We start from the raw sequence: 18,058 nt of genomic DNA, 5'->3' as shown, positions 1-18,058 counted from the left end.
AGCGAAATCTTATGAGATATAAACTATTCTGACTCTGTACGGTGCATCACGGTTAAGGTTTATACAATACAATGCATATACATTTAGCGCAACATCTAAGCAGTGTAAACATGAAACAATAAATCAACCGAGACTACAACTTCCACAGACAAAATCCCGCCCCCGTAAATCTGCGTCAGACCAATAAAGTTAGTACTTATTTTCAAAGACTGATTCCTAAATGTCTGTGACTGAACGAGTCTGCGACCAATCCAAGTTTTCTAGGCTCTTGGATTGACAAGACAATAAGCCAATGAAATAAAATGTACGTACTTTTTGTAACAAATCAGAAAAAGACAAGAATGATTTCCTCTTAACGTCGCCTCCCTGGGGTGCAAATCAAGCAACCAGGTTCCATCAAGAAAAACTGTGCTTTGAAGACAAACACAATTCTACTGCAATAACTTTCTCTGCAACTCAAGTGGTCTGACAACAAGCAGCTCGAATGTAATTTAGCAATGAATCGCCTGTCACTCACATGGACTTTTAAATTAAGAGAAATGCAAACGTTTTGCAAAAAGTATATTCTACATAATACATACCATTACAAACGTGGCACAGTAATAATTGAGTTGAGAATAGACACATCAGGGGAACAAAATAACTTACAATGGTAATGAAACTGAAAATAAACAGTTACAAGTTTCAAATCATCTTTGAAATAGAACAGAAAGACATGTTTAGAAGAACAGGTGGTCCAACATTCAGTACTAAACACATTCAAGTATTCATAGTTTTAGGTGGAGGCAAAGCCACAATACTTGGTAACTTGGATGAGGCAGATCAAAGTGAGTCACATAACATGACTCATTCTCACTTATTGGTGACTTGGATTCTCAGGAGAAAAAAATAAAAACATAAAAACTATTTTCGTTCCGCTTTGAACCTCAAATCCTTTGGTAATACTCCACCAAGAGTAGCGCAAAAGGACTAAAACTACAAAGAGATATTAACATAAGAAAAAAGTTGCAGGATGAGATATACACAATTGATGCAATGTTTAGGCCTACTCAGAAGCACTCCAGCCAACTTCCGTCAGTGAAGACAATACTCCTTGAGATAGCCGTCTCACAGCTCCTTACAGTCAGATAGTACAGACAATATAGTAGTTATACAAAAATAACGTCTTTTAGCTGATGGACACCACTTCCTCATTGGTCCCTCCCTCGAAGGTTGTCGCTCAAGAAGATAATGTTGTCTGTAAAGAGAAACAATGTTAATGGCTGTGAAAATATTAACCGTTTTCCTGTGAGGAGCGTGAAAGGTGCACTGATCTTCTCTCACCTGCAATGATGGTGGTTGCCTGGCGCCTGACGTTGTTCTTGTCTACGTACTCCCCATAATCCAACTTTCCCTCCACTAGAACCCTCGAGCTAGAACAGGACACATAGAAACAAGGAACGCGTTACTGCCATAATACATTCAGCACATTGTGACACAGGTGACGGATCATTTTGTATCTCATGCAAAGATTGTTGTAAAAAGTGTAGGCTCATTGCAGTACATTTATAGAAAACAATGCAAAAGGGTGACATTTTGATATATGTTACCAACTGATAATTACTGTTTAAAGTTCAACTCTAGTCAGAACCTTTTAAGATCAGCAGTTTTCCAAAGGCAGGGGTTATGGCTTTCAATGGTGACATCACCATCCTGTACATGAGTTAAAAATGCATTCTAATACTTCTGGCCACTAGTTGCAAAAGTGGCACTGTCAAGCCAAACTGGACACCCAAAATGGTCTACTAATATACGGCATGTACATGCCGATATCCACCTCATGTTATCAAAACCACTTGTTTTCTAAATTGGAATGTCATGGCTAACTGGGGTATGATAGTGATTCTACTTCAATATAAAATATACATGTAAAAAACCTTACAAATCAAGCCCAAAATGGTAAGTTAAAAAAGATGGTCTGCTATTTGCAGGAGTCTCAGACAGCATGTTTAACAGAACAATAAAATAAAAAAGTTCAAAACCTCTTAATAACAGCTAGTTCTTACTTTCCGCTTCCATACCCAAACAGGCCCTGGGTGGCTGAATTTGAAAAATAATGTTTTTGCATATTCCAACTTGCTCACAAAAAGGGATCACAACCTGGAATAGGCCATTACTGATAGCAATGCTAAAACAATTAGTCAAATGCTCAATGGCGCAGAATATTTCTCCTTGTCAGCTGAGAGATATAAATGTACCACCTTTCAGCACAACTCTAGCCACTTGGCTCCATCCCCTTTTAATCTATTGTAATAGCAATACATTACAGTTGGGTGCACTGAAACGTTGAAATTATTGTAATGCCTATACTTGGCCTTAAACAGGCCCACAGCACCCAGAACAATACAAATCAAGCCAGAGAAATCAACGACAGGTTGCGACACAGAACTGCACACATACCCTTTCTTCACATATTGGTAGGCCACATCTCTTAGGCCAGGCTTAAAAATGGACACGCGATGCCACGTTGTCTTCTGGCTGACATCTGCGGGGGAGTTCTCCACTTCCCCGGAACGCCACATCTCATTGGTTGCCATGGAGAAGATGGTGACCGGGTTCCGTCCCTCCACCTGTCTCATTACCGGATCTTGCCCCACTCGTCCAAGCAGCTGGACGCGGTTAATTGCTGGTTGTTAAAGCAACAGGGGAAGACATCAAGGAGCACAACAGGTATTAGCCGGTCTGGGTTTGCTTTCAATAGCTGAGAAACATCAGGAAAAAGTATTGTATACTCACATTTTTCTAGGATAAGGCTGCTGTCTGTAGATTGGTGTCTAACCAGCTGTCTGAAGAGCTGCACAGAATAGGGCAGACACAGAAAGGTACAGTCAGGTAAGGAGTCACAAGTAGCAAATTACAGAAAACAAGACGGAAGTTGTTCTCGGTTTACCTGCGAAGTTCGGATTCTGAACATCTTTTCTGTGCGCTGGACAGACGTTTACTGTCTGAAAGACCAGAAAGATGAAATAAATACCTACATTAATATTTTGGCTGTGTTCGGTTTATTAGGCAATCATAGCTCCATTTTGGACAGTCAATCTATTTTAAATAACTAGTAAGCACGAAAAAACAACTGCAGGGGGCGATTGAAAGATCGTTGGATTAGTATCCACGAACAAAGTGATTTGTTGACCTGCCGTTGAGCAAGGAACATAATCAGAATCGCCATCAATGGCTTATCCCTTTCCATAATGTTATGGACCGGGACAAATAGATCAGTCCCTGTTATTTTAACTTTTGCTGCAACATTGTTATAAAGTTATGAATCATTAATGTTTCTTTCCAATGTAATTACATCACATGCTCCGTCATAACCTCTAACGTGAATTGCAAAGAGGGTACAGTAATGACTAGCAGCTACTGTACCTCTTTAAGTCTCCCGTTATAGCAACTTGTTTTCCTAACCAACTAATAAGGCTGAGAAAAATTAATTAATTAATTATAAAGAGTATAACATGCTCGTTAGCTTGGTAAACAAAAACGCCTTTGCAACCACTACACAGATACGTCTAGCGTACAGCAATTTCAAACTTACATGCTGCCCAAATTTCTTCAGTAACCTCACGATGCCTCCGGTCCGTCGGTAATATAAATCCGGCCTTGACTAAGACAAAAATGAAAGTTCCGCCTGTGTTGATTGGATCAAATCACATGGCTTTGAATGGTGTTTGGGTGTGGGTGTGTGTGGGCTTAAAATGTCCAATACCTTTTTTATTCGTTTATTTTATATTTATATTGGGATTGGCTTGACGAAATACAAACATGAAACAGCTGTTTATATTTTATTTAAAAAGGAGAAGTTTCATAAAACATTAGTTTACAATCATCTGCTCACAGAGAGTACATAGGAAATAATATACAATAAAACACAATATATTGAATCTAAGAAAATATTTCATACAAGGCTATACAAGGTAGGCTTATACTGTATATTTTACTACAGTAATAAGATGCGGCATCTATGGAGCATGCATTTCATTTCTAGTCTAGATTACATTTCTAGTCATATCCTATTAAAGTGAGATGTGCAGTAATTCCTTTCATTTATTTACATTCAGACTGCCATTACACAACGGTTAACCTGAGAGCGAAGTCTTGCTTAGGAAAACAGGGGAAATGAAAAGAGAGTAAATATGAGACAGATGTCTCGAATAAAATGTTTCACCAGGTGTAAACACAAACCACCCAGTCAGCAGGGACACATATATGGCCCTCCTGGAATTACACATTACTCAGACAGGCACACCTTCCCAGAGCCTCTAGGAAGTGTCTGGTAAATATAACCAATAACTACCAGTACCTAGATTTACAATTATTATTTAATCATACATGCAATTATGTATAATGTGATCTTTATACACTCAAATTCTAAAATAATGTAAGAAGTATGTATGTCTGTATACAGATCAAGGAGATTTATGGAGTGTTTGTAATCAGGACTTCTGCAGCATGAGTCCCAGTAGTTGAGAGATGAGATGAAGAGCAGGCTGGCTGATGGGATAGTGGTGGGGCAACTTCTCTTCCACACAGGGGAGCTTCACGTAATACCTGCAACAGAACACAAAACAAAGATGTATGCAAAACCTTCATCCCCAGGCTAAAAAAGCGCACTAGTGTCTTTACTGCCACCTACAGACCACAAATGGAATAAACAAGTTAGACAGCAGAACAGGAACCATTCCTTTACCTGAACTCCTCTCTGTACTCCGTCCGCAGGTGCTGGCTCAGATGGGAGCTGAATTTCAGGCAAGCAAGCAGCACCTTGCAGCGCTGGTACAACAGAGCAGCCTGGAACGGGCTAAGAGGATCCTGGGACCCTGACATGACTACTACTACCTGCCGGGCCTGGTACCCCACAAACGACAGCTGTGTGCAGGTAGAGAGAAAGATAGACAGAAGGAGATGGAGGGGAACACTGTCTATGAGACCAGCTCAGAGGGAGATGCAAGACAAGGTATCATATGATTGAAGTACTTCACCCGTTTAAATAAGTCCAGCCATACCAAAGAGGGATGAGGCTGCAGTATTCTCAGGATCCAGCCGAGGGTCAGGAAGTGCTCTTCAGATGGAGTACGGCTGGCCTGTGAATATAGAGGAATATCGGGAAACACAAAACCGTTCCCATAGTTTACTGGTATTTACTGCTGTGGGAATCATATGGGAGTTTCTTTCCCATGTCTACTGTGAAGGGCACTGACCTCCTGACAAAGCACCACCAGTTCAAACAGCAGAGAGCATGCAGCATCCAGGTACTCTTCTAACAGGCCCTGAAGCTCAAAAGAATAGATAAAGTCACGTCAGGCTCTAACAACATTATGACAACTCTATGTCACTATTCATAACCATACATTGATATAAAGCCTGTATGAAGATTGAATGTGGAACCAGTAAAGCAAGAACAAACAGAATGATAGAACGGCCTTGAATCCTTTTGAAGACCTACTCTCATCTGTGTGCGAGGCGGGGAGTTTTGCCTTGAGTACTGGGAGACGTCTGGGGAGAAGCTCCTCTGTCCCTGGCTCTGGGACTGGAGCTCAGGGTCGCACACCAACGCCAGTAACAACCTTGCTGTCAGAGCACCCCTGGAGACATAAAGAAAATACAGTTAAGTAGCTCACTCAGGGAGTGGATGTGTTTAAAAAGATAGAATGAGAAAGAGACAAAGATACAGAAAGAGAGAGATTGAGAGAGAGACAGAGAGAAGAAGAGACCAAAAAACAGGGTAGCAAGGCTGCATGTACTTACTGTTTGGCCGTTAACATGTTGAGACGAGCCGGCTCAATCTCTGTCTCTCTGAACATCAAAGCCAGTGTCTGACAGATCAAAGTACCCAGTCTAATAAAACATTTAAACAGAAAAATCAAGTAAGCTTTATGTTTTAGTGTGAGTGTGGAAAAGAAAAAAAACTCAATTAATCTTTAGCAACCGGTATGAAGGAGATTCATTTATATTCTCCAGACCATAAGAGGGGGCTAGTGAGACTGTCAACCAACACTGAGGATGAAGTAGCATAGTAGTACACAAAAACTTATTTAGCCCAATTTTTGCTTCAACACCAATTCCTTGAGGCCCAATTTGTGATGATGGGCTTGCCTCATCACAGCAAATCCTAACAGGCAGGCTCAGGAGAGTCAATCAACCAATACATCTGTGTGTGCTTATTGATTTTCATGGGAGACCATAACAGAAGCCTTATAGACAACTGCACCACACTAAACCACAGAGAAAAGCCTTTTAAAAGAGGATCTTTCACTCATGAGCAAGATGAGATAAGCTCTACAAAATAATTTGTAGCAGCACAGTTGCAATGGGTTTTAATGTAAATACTCTGTGATGGCTCATTAATATTACACCCCTGATGTTATGTTATCAAGATCTCAAGAAGCCAAGACTCCTCCCACATTTCTTATTTACTCTTGTTATGTTTGCACTTCCAAAAACACTCCAGAGCTCCTTAAATGACAACAGTTTATCACCCTGATATAAACTGTAAAATGACTGAAAAAGTGGTGTAATCTGAGCAGCCCAAAAATATAATTGAGGTAGGCCAAAACCTCTGTCTTAACACGCCAAGTGTGATGAGGTGAGGCATCGCTGTCCAATATCCGAGAATCTGAGAATTCCCATCACCCCTCAGAGTTGAGGGGACAGTTGGTACACGCGATCAACATTCAAACGTCTGACGGGAAGCAGGAACACCCATTGGGACCTCACAATCAACTCACCATTTAGGAAACACAACAGAGTAGCACACTATGGAAAAGGTGGTGACAATAGTGACATTGTATAACATAAAAAGTATACACTCACCTTAAGTATTATTAGGAACATCATACTAATACTGTGTTTGACCCCCTTTCGCGTTCAGAACTGCCTCAATTCTCCGTGGCATTGATTCAACAAGGTGCTGAAAGCATTCTTTAGAAATGTTGGCCCATATTGATAGGATAGCATCTTGCAGTTGATGGAGATTTGTGGGATGCACATCCAAGGCACGAAGCTCCCGTTCCACCACATCCCAAAGATGCTCTATTGGGTTGAGATCTGGTGACTGTGGGGGCATTTCAGTACAGTGAACTCATTGTCATGTTCAAGAAACCAATTTGAAATGATTCGAGCTTTGTGACATGGTGCATTATCCTGCTGGAAGTAGCCATCAGAGGATGGGTACATGGTGGTCATAAAGGGATGGACATGGTCAGAAACAATGCTAAGGTAGGCTGTGGCATTTAAACGATGCCCAATTGGCACTAAGGGGCCTAAAGTGTGCCAAGAAAACATCCCCCACACCATTACACCACCACCACCAGCCTGCACAGTGGTAACAAGGCATGATGGATCCATGTTCTCATTCTGTTTACACCAAATTCTGACTCTACCATCTGAATGTCTCAACAGAAATCGAGACTCATCAGACTAGGCAACATTCTTCCAGTCTTCAACTGTCCCATTTTGGTGAGCTTGTGCAAATTGTAGCCTCTTTTTCCTATTTGTAGTGGAGATGAGTGGTACCCGTTTGGGTCTTCTGCTGTTGTAGCCCATCCTCCTCAAGGTTGTGCGTGTTGTGGCTTCACAAATGCTTTGCTGCATACCTCGGTTGTAACGAGTGGTTATTTCAGTCAAAGTTGCTCTTCTATCAGCTTGAATCAGTCGGCCCATTCTCCTCTGACCTCTAGCATCAACAAGGCATTTTCGCCCACAGGACTGCCGCATACTGGATGTTTTTCCCTTTTCAAAGCATTCTTTGTAAACCCTAGAAATGGTTGTGCGTGAAAATCCCAGTAACTGAGCAGATTGTGAAATACTCAGACCGGCCCGTCTGGCACCAACAACCATGCCACGCTCAAATTTGCTTAAATCACCTTTCTTTCCCATTCTGACATTCAGTTTGGAGTTCAGTTGATTGTCTTGACCAGGACCACACCCCTAAATGCATTGAAGCAACTGCCATGTGATTGGTTGATTAGATAATTGCATTAATGAGAAATTGAACAGGTGTTCCTAATAATCCTTTAGGTGAGTGTATGTACAGTCTTAAATGGGTTTTTGGCAACTTTTTAGCAATGTTTAAAAATAATGATGGATACCATTATTAACTCTCAGCAACAAGCATGAACAAAAAGTTAATCAGAATAACTTAACGCAATAACTAGATGTCTACAGAAAAAGCAAACATGCTAATTAGAGGTCTTCTCAATCTACTAGACATGGCAATAATGCTAGTACGCAACGTCCTTTAAGACATAACAATGATATGGACCACGTCATCTGACTAAGCTCTATATTATCAAATAGCTTTATTGCTAAAATCCCATTGACCTGCAATGAACCCTGGAACCCGGTTTTACACACACACACACACACACTCACAGTAGGCTGTCTGCGGTATTGGTCTCTCTGACCGCTCTGTCTCTCAGACCGCTCCGCGGGGTGTCTTCCAGACGTTGCACCAGGAACGGAAACATGTCGCTAGACTAACACAAATACACACACGCACACACACAATAAAGTATGTGCTACATATACAGAGAAGGCAGTACACAAAGTCACACACTAGGAAATCCATAGGGTCTCACCCTCCAGAAGAGTTTCCTGAGGGTGATGTCGCGGTGCGCTGCAGTACAGAGCTCCTGGAGGAGCAGATAAAGACCCTCCAAAGTGATGTCCTCCTGAAGCAGCTCAGCGCTCAGCTGGTGGTACAGGTGGGCTGTACGCTCCCAACTACACAGAAACACCAAGGAGGGAGTAACAAGTGAGTTGTTCTTGATGAAGGAATGAGAACAGAGAAACTGACAGAGAAACACATCTTATAGAGGGCAGTATCTGTCCATATTCATCTGTCTGGTAGTAAACCATATTTTGCAGTACCTGATAAGGAAGTGTATTTGGCAAGGCTTAATAAAGAACAATATTTCTCAATAACTGATAAGGAATGGTATTTGGCAATTCAATAAATGATAAGGAACAGTATTTGGCAATTCAATAACTGATAAGGAACAGTATTTGGCAATATCCGATAAGGAACAGTATTTGGTAATCCCTGATAAGGAAGCGTATTTGGTAATCCCTGATAAGGTAAAGTATATTGCAATACTTGATAAGGAACTGTATTTGGCAATACCTGATAAGGAAGAGTAGTGAACAGTACCTGATTGGGGTGGGTTTTTGGGGGGATGAGTTTAGCTTGATACTGCATCTCCTTCTGTATAACGGGTCCAGTAGTAAAGTTGACCTCTACAGAGACATACAACAACATTTGACAACACACACTAACTGGCAAGAGACACATACACACGCACACTTGTTTATTGTGAGGTTTTACTTTGTGGGGAATGCTGTGATTAAAACCAGGATCACTCGAATGCAAATCCACTTGCTCACTATAATATAACTGTTCCAGGAGCTTTGGAGATGTAGGTAGATACGAGACACGGGGGAAACAGCATACAGATGAAGTTCTGCTTCTCTTTCTGCCCCCTCCTCCTCCTCCCTCTCTCCATCTCTGTCTCCAACCATCCTCTCTCTCTTCAGAAGGCGAGCCAGCATGGAGCCTCTTCTCCAAGGCACCGGAGGACCCTCCGAGGGCTTCTGGATCCGGTCAGCCGGTGCTGAGGAAGAGACGGCGAGCAGGTGGGAGAGGGGGGCCCGGAGGGCGAGTTCTGGAGAGGGTGAGCGGGGCAGAGGGCGCGACGGGGTCAGTCTCAGACCAAGGGTTTCTGGGTTGGGGCAGGAGGCTGAACGGGTGTTCCTCGGCATGAGCACCGCTCCTTCCTCCTCTTCTTCCTCCTCCCTGACAATTCCCAGGAACATAGAGAGATAGTTCTTTCAGGGATTTTTTTTAAAACCAAACACACCTTTGTTAAACTTCTCATGATGTTGCCTCTGTGTGTACTCAAAATACAGTTGTGAGGGATAAAGAAATTGTGAAATTTTGGCATTGATTTTGAAAATATGACTGATCATGCAATCAAAACTGTCTTTTATTGAAGGATAGTGATTCTATGAAGCCATTTATTTTCACATAGTTGTTTGGCTCCTTTTTAAATCATAACGATAATAGAAATCACCCAAATGGCCATGAACAAAAGTTCACATACCCTTGAATGTTTGGCCTTGTTACAGACACAAAAGGTGACACACACAGGTGAAAATGGCAATTAAAGGTTAATTTCCCAAACCTGTGGCTTTTTAAATTGCAATTAGTGTCTGTGTATAAATAGAGTTTGTTAGCTCTCATATGGATGCACTGAGCAGGCTAGATACTGAGCCATGGGGAGCAAAAAAGGAATTTAACTTTATAAAGATTGAAAAGCATATAAATAAGATATCCAAACCCTTGCAAATGCCAGTCAGTAGTGTTCAATCACTTATTAAGAAGTGGAAAATTCGGGGATCTCTTGATACCAAGCCACGGTCAGGTAGACCAAGAAAGATTTCAGCCAAAACTGCCAGAAGAATTGTTTGGGATACAAAGAAAAACCCACAGGTAACCTTAGGAGAAATACAAGCTGCTCTGTTTCAAGGAGCACAATACGACCAAAAAACTAGCTGCATGGTCGAGTTGCCAGAAAGAAGCCTTTACTGCGCCAATGCCACAAAAAAGCCAGGTTACAATATACCCGACAACATCTTGACACGCCTCAGCTTCTGGCACACTGTAATTTGGAGTGATGAGACCAAAATAGAGCTTTATGGTCCCAACCATAAGCGCTAGGTTTGGAGAGGGGTCAACAAGGCCTATAGTGAACAGAATACCATCCCCACTGGGAAGCATGGTGGTGGCTCACTGATGTTTTGCAGGTGTGTGAGCTCTAAAGGCAAAGGAATCTTAAGAAAATTGATGGCAAGATGAATGCAGCATGTTATCAGAAAACACTTGCTGACAATTTGCATTCTTCTGCACGAAAACTGCACATGGGACGCTCTTGGACTTTCCAGCACAACCATGACATTAAGCACAAGGCCAAGTTGACCCTCAAGTGGTTACAGCAGAAAAAGGTGAAGGTTCTGGAGTGCCCATCCTGACCTTAAATATCATCGAGCCACTCTGGGGAGATCTCAAACTTGCGGTTCATGAAAAACGACTTTGCATGACCTGGAGGCATTTTGCCAAGATGAATGGACAGCTATACCACCTGCAAGGATTCGGAGCCTCATATACAACTATTACAAAAGACTGCACGCTGTCATTGATGCTAAAGGAGGCAATACACAGTATTAAGAACTAAGGGTATGCAGGCTTTTGAACAGGGGTTTGTAAATTGTTTTCATTGTTGCCATGTTTTGTTTTATGATTGTGGCATTCTGTTATGACCTACAGTTGAATATGAATCCCATGTGAAATAAAAGACATGTGTTTTCCCTGTTCACTCATGTTTTCTTTACAAACGGTACATATATTACCAATTCTCCAAGGGTATGCAAACCTTTCAGCACAACTGTAGATAGAAGTGTTAATATAATATCAAGTCGTGTTAGCAAAGCGTTTAAATTATTTCTAAACAACCTTTAAATTTCGTAACATACCGTGATAATATGGTAAGCGTTCATGCTCTGTTTGCCCACCAGGGGACAGAGTTAGAAAATAGACAGGAGGACCGTTCCCTGACCAAGAGAAACAGTTAATCCAGACCTGGAATCAGCACGTCTCTCTCTTTCTCTGTGCCCTTCCTCTTTTTCTCCCTCCCTCCCTCATTTCTTTCCTTCAAATCTCCTCTAAATCCCCACTAGGGAGGAAGAGATGAAGGAGTAGGAGGAGGATAACTGTCCATTTGGAAATTTCCTGTCATGATCCTTAGTGGAAATCCCAATTATTAAAACAGCCTTTGTCTATAAATAGTGCCTTTGTCTGAGTGAGGGCTGACATCACACTTGGGTGAGGACATGTGTGCTGTCTACAAAGACTTCCTTGACATTCATTTGACACAGCTGCCATAACCTTGGACTTGCTTTAAACGGTCTCTGGGTACAGCACATTGCTTGAGAACGGCTGAGGACGGTGGTTCGGGTTACGCTGATAGTGGGTCCCAAGCAGCTTGTTCAGCTCCTGACGGTAACCGCCATCTCACAGCGAACAGGCCGTGCGGGTGTTCTAATGACCCCCTCAGGGAACAGCGTTTGACAGTGAGAGACGGACTCCAGAAGTGCAAGTTTCGGAGAGGGAAAGACCAAGCCCAAGATTCGCACAAAAAGCAGGGAGCCATTGAGCTGTTACATGCTGGTTCTCATTGGGCTCATTAAAAACACCTTGGATCCAAGGAGCACTCACGCACAAACACAGGCTCAGATGAACCCCTCATTTTAATAGGCATTTTATTGCACTGGAGATGTTTTGCACCATAGCAACAAGAGAATGACACCACCCACCACCTCTGGTTGCTAGGCACTCAGAATTTATGTTTCTGTCTGCTTGTCTGTTCTGTGAACGACACACACACCGAGACACACACATGGAGAGAACCTGATCTGAAACTCTCTACTCTCTCCTCCGGTGCCCATTAAACAATCATGAGCCACATGAGCAATCTGAGCTCCCCACCAAGGAGCCTGCAGCAAGCAGCTTGGAGATCACGCCCGATTCCTGCTTTCTCTTCCCACTCCGCTAAAGCCTTGCCCGACCCAACCGACCAACCGACCCTCCATAACTAAACCTACCTGCAGACAAATTAATACAACCCATTTAATATACCGCATGCCAACCTTAATTATGTCTTAAGTCTCCCGGCCCCAGCGTCTTCTAAACCTCAGACAATATCTTTCCTCCTTCACGTCCCCCTGCTACTTCTCTCAACAAAATGACTACATTCCCCTGCTGGGAAGCAGACCTGTTAGGATGATAAATGAGTCACACCCATCCTTGTAAAAAACAGCTATTGTCCTGCAGCAAGGATATCAGAGAAAAGAGAGTGAGGCAGAAGGAGAGAGGAAAACAGACATACGTGAGAGATTTCTTTTTGTGTTTGTCTTTCAGTCCTGGTTGTCATAGAAAATCTAAAACAAATGACAAGACATACCATTTTGTATCCAGAGTCTCTGTTAACTGAGATTCCAGCATCTCTCTGGCACCCTCCCCAAATGTGTCTGTTATCAGGGTCAGGCTTTTCCTCTGGGGATTGAATTCTTATTTCATTGTGACTTGATGTTCCAATGAACACTGAATTTGTAGTAGCAGGGACAGCAAACTAGTGCAAAAATAACTTGACAATATTGTCAAAACTTTAAGATATTTACGGAAATGTCAAAGATAATTTCACAATATGTAACTGTGATATTTATCCCTGGAACCTACTTTATTGGCACAAACATTTCATGATTTACTTACTATTCCCCATTGAAAGACAACAAACAGCAAACGAACTAGTTCCTAAGCAACAGGTGTTACACAGAGACACAATAGAGATGGAGGCATGTGAACCAATAACCACATACCGACTACAATATTGTGTCATTGGTCATTCTGTACAGAGAAACTGAATGGGAACGGATCTGAAGTCGCCCGATACCTCCCCACCTGCTCAAATCAACACACGTGATATCTGGCGCCCCTCGCATGTCACTGTTACCGCCAAGAAACAAACAGTCCCAGCTATCTGTGGAACCGCATAACCAATCAGGCCTGCAGCCCCACATCAACGGTCTGGCCTGTGTTTGACTGACAGACGGATTGTCCCCTCTAACAGAGGAATAATAGGATAAGCCCCTCAACCGAGGGTCAACCTGGAAGTCAGAGATAAGGCATGTTCAGAAAGGGGACCGTAAGACTGAGGACTCAGTGATGGTGAATAGGTCTCAGTGATGGAGAGTGTCTTGTCTGTCAGATCGAATGGAAAGCAGGTCTCACCTCATTATGACGGGAGACACGTTCCAAGCGTCTCTATCTGTTTGCGAACGGCTGGATGGGAGAGCACCACCGACACCTGAAGAAAGACAGGTGGGGACAGAGAGAGAGAGAGAGAGTGAAAGATGGAGAGATATAAAGAGAAGTGAAATAAATAATGAGATAGGAGAGTGGTGTGGGAGGGAAGTGGTGGACAGGCTGAGAGAGAGGAACAAATAGAGATGGACAACGAAAGGAAAGACGCATGAAGCGACATTTATGATTGGACATCTGATGTATCTAATCAGAAGCCCTACTATTGAAGAAAAGTAACACAGTGGTTTATATGAAAGAGGGAGGAGAGTGAGTGTGAGAGACTGAAAAGTAGCCTTACTGAAGAAGAGTAAACTGGAAATAAAGAGGTCGGCAGAAAGAAGGTTGAGAAAGGTTATGTGGAGCAGGAATGTCCCATGTCTTTGTAAAGGATGGGCTTCAGAACGTGGCACAGTGATGTGTCAGACAGAATATAACAGATCCCTTAACAAGATGTGTGTGTTTCTCACAACAACCAAAAGACCTAAACTGAGAGATTCCTTGCATTGCAAGTTCACCTGGTAAAAGCATATTCTCCTGCTTGTTTGTTTGTGTGTGGGTTTTTGTGGGTTTTATTTTTTTTGTGTGTGGGTTTTTGTGTGGGGGTTTTTGCGTGTGGGTTTTTGCGTGTGGGTTTTTGTGTGGGTTTTTGCGTGTGGGTTTTTGTGTGTGGGTGTTTGTGTGTGGGATTTTGTGTGTGGGTTTTGGTCATTTTTTTTGACAAAATATTCCTTTACAGGAACTTGACAGGACAGAAGGGATTGACAGTATGGAGACCATGACACGCAAGGCTGTGAAGCCGGATGGCGACAGGATAACAGGGAGTTTTAATATTGCGACAGGCAGGAGGTAGATAATCCTGACAAAGCAGCTTTCTGGGGAGAGATGAAGCCAAGACCAAAGTCAGGGCCTAACTAGCCAGATGTTGTCCCTTCCTGCCTCAGAGGTACAGGGACACAGATAGAGAAAGACAGAGAGGAAGAAAAGGAGACATTTAGAAATGGAAGAAAGGACTGGGAGGGAGAGAGACAGAGAGGCAGAGACAGAGAAAAAAAGAGAGGCGAGAGAAATAATTTGTTCCTTACCCTCCATGGAGGGGGACATCAGCCAGGGCTGGTGAGGAGAGGGGACAGGCAGAATACGAGGTTCTCCTCTGAGATGCCTATCTTTCTTCCCAGAAGGCTTTGCAGTGGCATAGACCACACGGATGTGCTGTGAGCGTTCCCGGTCACGCCCGCTGAGAAACTCAGGTAGATCATTGACCTGAAAAGAAAGACTGGAGGGTTTAGATAACTTCTGTACATTTTTTGCAGAACCAGTAGCAAATGTGATCAGAGATTGTCATAATTCATTAAAACATTTAAGCATTGTTGGCTCTAAGGACCGAGCAGATACCACATTCAAAACAGTTAGGCTACATTCAACCTGCATCAGTTTGGGAATCAGAAATTTCTCTTGCAGGGACATTATTTGAGCCTCTTTGGAAACAGTATTTTGGAGGCAGTATTGGAAACTGCCCTGGGATTCAGAAACTATTCAAGAAGAAACACTGTACTCTGATTACTGACAGAATGCCTCACACACACACACACACACACACACAATATCTCTCTAAACTGTACTCTGTAGTCCAACAGCATTGCGTGTGGATGGGATAATCTGGTGAACTGGTAAGGTTTTATGCAGTGGTTGTAAGAGGGTTATATAATTCCCATCTTATTTTGGGCATACAGTCAGAGAACAGATTTTTTCCAGATGAATTATTGTGGTTCGGAACATTTCCTGGCTCCAGCCCGCGACCTAGGACAGGAGACTGTCTCATACTGTGTCCCATTCACATACATTTCCACTGGGTGGAAACAAAGTAATACTACTGTTATCTATTCTTAAATGATGAAATGTCTTTGCATTAAAAGGTAAGCAACATAGCTAGATGGCTCATGCTAATGTTCGCTAGGAGGCTAACACGTAGCACACTGCATCCCACTGCAGGCTTGCCTGTAAAGTTAAGCAAGGTAAGTCCTTGTCAGCCCCTGGATGGGTGAACAGATGTGTATGGAATTGGTGTTGGAGGGGCATTAGGGAGCATTCTTCCCTCTAGTCTAAAAATCCAATCCCAATGCCCCAGTGCATCAAAAGGGAAATTACTCTGCACTTTAAAAAGAGTCTTCTGAATTTTAAGGCACTTTGGTAATAGTCCCAAGGTTCTAATCACCAGCTTCATATTGGCTTTCATTCCCTCGCTTCACCTTGTAACAGGACTGTTATAAAATCTTATAGGTACTTAATGTACTGTACGCAATCAATGATGTAGGAGAATCACTCTACATATGAATGTCACATTAATGACAGAAAGGTCAACTGTAATTAAATTGGTAGTTAGGTTGTCCACCATTTTAAACTTTACGGAGATAGTGACTGTGAAAAGATCTGTGAACCGGTTCTCTGACCCGAGTGCCAGCCTGAGTTTAATTTATACTTGAATGCTTAATTTTATGTTTGATTGACTGGATGTACACACATTATCACAAACATACGTGATCTGTGCCTCACACTGCCAGAGGTTTCTATTAAGCACAGGCTTATGGTTGTACATTATCATGTTTGTCTGTTCTCTGTCCAGGCTAACAATAGGTCAGGCTATCATAGGAACCCCGTCTGCGTGCCATAAGCAGTTTAATAAAGCTTAAGGATCAGCCACATTATGTCCTGCCACTGTCCCAAAAACAGAGCAGAGGCGCAGGGCAAAGGACAGGACACTTATAACACACAGGTCAAAAAAAGAGTTGACACAGAGCTAGAGAACGAAAATAAACCAGCTTTCAGTGTCACCTGTAGTCTACTGTAGCTTTTTTAGTAACAGATTAAATGACATTGCGTCCAGTATTGAATCATGAATCACAGAATCGTGCGCTTGTATATATGTGCTTTTTCATTATTTGTAAATTAAACACGTCAAATCTAACAAGAATGTTTTGCAGTTACCCGATAAAAAAATACTTAAAGGTGGATGGCACAATTAAAAGTTGAAATAAAATGTTATTTTGTCATTACTGAATATTCCAATATTTTCTTTTTAAAGGTTTTTGTCTAACTTAATATTTAAAATGATGCTCTCATAGTCATTATATCTGAAACGATATAAATAATGTAGTTATGTCTAACTAATTCATGTCCAAATCTAATCGCACCGCAATCTCTTGTCTTGACTATAAACAGTTCTTACCAGCTCGATGTCTCGGATGTGCCTAAAGTCGACCGCAGTAGTGAGGGTCCGCGGCGGGTACTGCGCCAGGTAAACACACTCATCGCTGAGCACTACATGCATAAACACTTTGTTAATGCTTTCCGAGACCACAACGCACGGCTCGTATGCGCGGATCCGCTCATACACCCCGCGCTCCGTGTTCCTCTTGAGAAAGGAATCAAGTTTACTGTTGCGCCTGCACAATAAGCCACCTGCGCCCGTCCTGGCCATGGGGATATTGGGCAAGGCCCGGGAACCAAACGAGCTCATCTGACACTTGCATCAAAGACAGACTGAGAAAGGAGATGCGCTTGCCGTTGGCTGTGTTGTTTAGAGTTGTAGACCTTACTTCCACTCCCTCTGAGTTGTGATACCTAGGCTTTACTCAATACCCGAAAAAGTAACGTAGGTGAAATTACATCCATGGCCTCATTGATAAGTGTGTACGCTGGGTTCATCATGCCTGTGGGCTCTTGACCGTAGTTCTAGGCTTCATTGGTATCGGTTATTTTAAGCTCTGTATTGATTGGTTGAGAAAAGACCTGGATCTACATATTAGGCTTCTGTAGGCAGCAAAATAGAATGGCTTTGGGCAGCCAGGCAACCCTCATGGACTCTTAATTCTCCAGACAGGTAGGTGGGGGAACCAGAGGTGTCGCCCCCTATTGACATCAGTGCATCAGAGCGAAAGTTTGGAATCCTTCCGTTGGTTATTAGTTTTTGTGGTCATTTAGCGCCATCTAAAGGATCTTATTGGCGTCTTTTATCTATACGTTTTGGCGGGTGAGTGATATTGTATAAAAAATTTTTTCCAGTGCAAGTCAATTGAGACAGAGCCGACTTTCAAAAACTAGCCTACCTTA

At 42.5% G+C, this 18,058-nt stretch overlaps 2 protein-coding genes across 3 annotated transcripts; both read right to left on the bottom strand.

Annotated features, from left to right (window-relative positions):
* Positions 1 to 39: 39 nt before the first annotated feature.
* On the bottom strand, positions 40 to 3,602 carry ssbp1 (single-stranded DNA binding protein 1). 2 transcript variants are annotated; one of them, NM_001310958.1, is given in 6 exon segments: positions 40 to 1,237; positions 1,324 to 1,412; positions 2,440 to 2,665; positions 2,776 to 2,833; positions 2,930 to 2,984; positions 3,575 to 3,602. In NM_001310958.1, coding segments are annotated over 5 exon segments (444 nt in total). In that variant the 5' UTR covers positions 2,954 to 2,984; positions 3,575 to 3,602; the 3' UTR covers positions 40 to 1,190.
* A 205-nt stretch (positions 3,603 to 3,807) lies between these two features.
* Positions 3,808 to 17,818, bottom strand: c23h12orf56 (chromosome 23 C12orf56 homolog). The gene is made up of 13 exons (XM_010896492.3): positions 17,175 to 17,818; positions 15,034 to 15,211; positions 13,880 to 13,955; positions 9,421 to 9,829; positions 9,188 to 9,273; positions 8,616 to 8,760; positions 8,410 to 8,513; positions 5,785 to 5,874; positions 5,483 to 5,621; positions 5,238 to 5,306; positions 5,043 to 5,120; positions 4,727 to 4,905; positions 3,808 to 4,587 (listed from the first exon to the last, which is right to left on the bottom strand). Exons 1-13 carry the CDS (start codon positions 17,463 to 17,465, stop codon positions 4,473 to 4,475), a joined length of 1,959 nt encoding a protein of 652 aa, XP_010894794.2. The 5' UTR covers positions 17,466 to 17,818; the 3' UTR covers positions 3,808 to 4,472.
* Positions 17,819 to 18,058: the final 240 nt, after the last annotated feature.

The sequence above is a fragment of the Esox lucius genome, chromosome 23, assembly GCF_011004845.1.
Source record: "Esox lucius isolate fEsoLuc1 chromosome 23, fEsoLuc1.pri, whole genome shotgun sequence".
Classification (NCBI taxonomy): Eukaryota; Metazoa; Chordata; class Actinopteri; order Esociformes; family Esocidae; genus Esox; species Esox lucius.
This window is presented reverse-complemented; position numbering and strand designations above follow the sequence as displayed.

Coding starts and splice junctions, on each gene's coding strand:
- ssbp1 (XM_010896494.4), bottom strand. CDS start 2,953: ATGTTCAGAATCCGAACTTCGCAG. Junction 2,834..2,929: donor TCAGAATCCGAACTTCGCAG/GTAAACCGAGAA, acceptor TATTCTGTGCAG/CTCTTCAGACAGCTGGTTAG. Junction 2,666..2,775: donor CAGCCTTATCCTAGAAAAAT/GTGAGTATACAA, acceptor TTTAACAACCAG/CAATTAACCGCGTCCAGCTG.
- c23h12orf56 (XM_010896492.3), bottom strand. CDS start 17,465: ATGAGCTCGTTTGGTTCCCGGGCCTTGCCCAATATCCCCATGGCCAGG. Junction 8,761..9,187: donor CAAAAACCCACCCCAATCAG/GTACTGTTCACT, acceptor GTTTCTGTGTAG/TTGGGAGCGTACAGCCCACC. Junction 4,906..5,042: donor TGCAGCCTCATCCCTCTTTG/GTATGGCTGGAC, acceptor ACCTGCACACAG/CTGTCGTTTGTGGGGTACCA.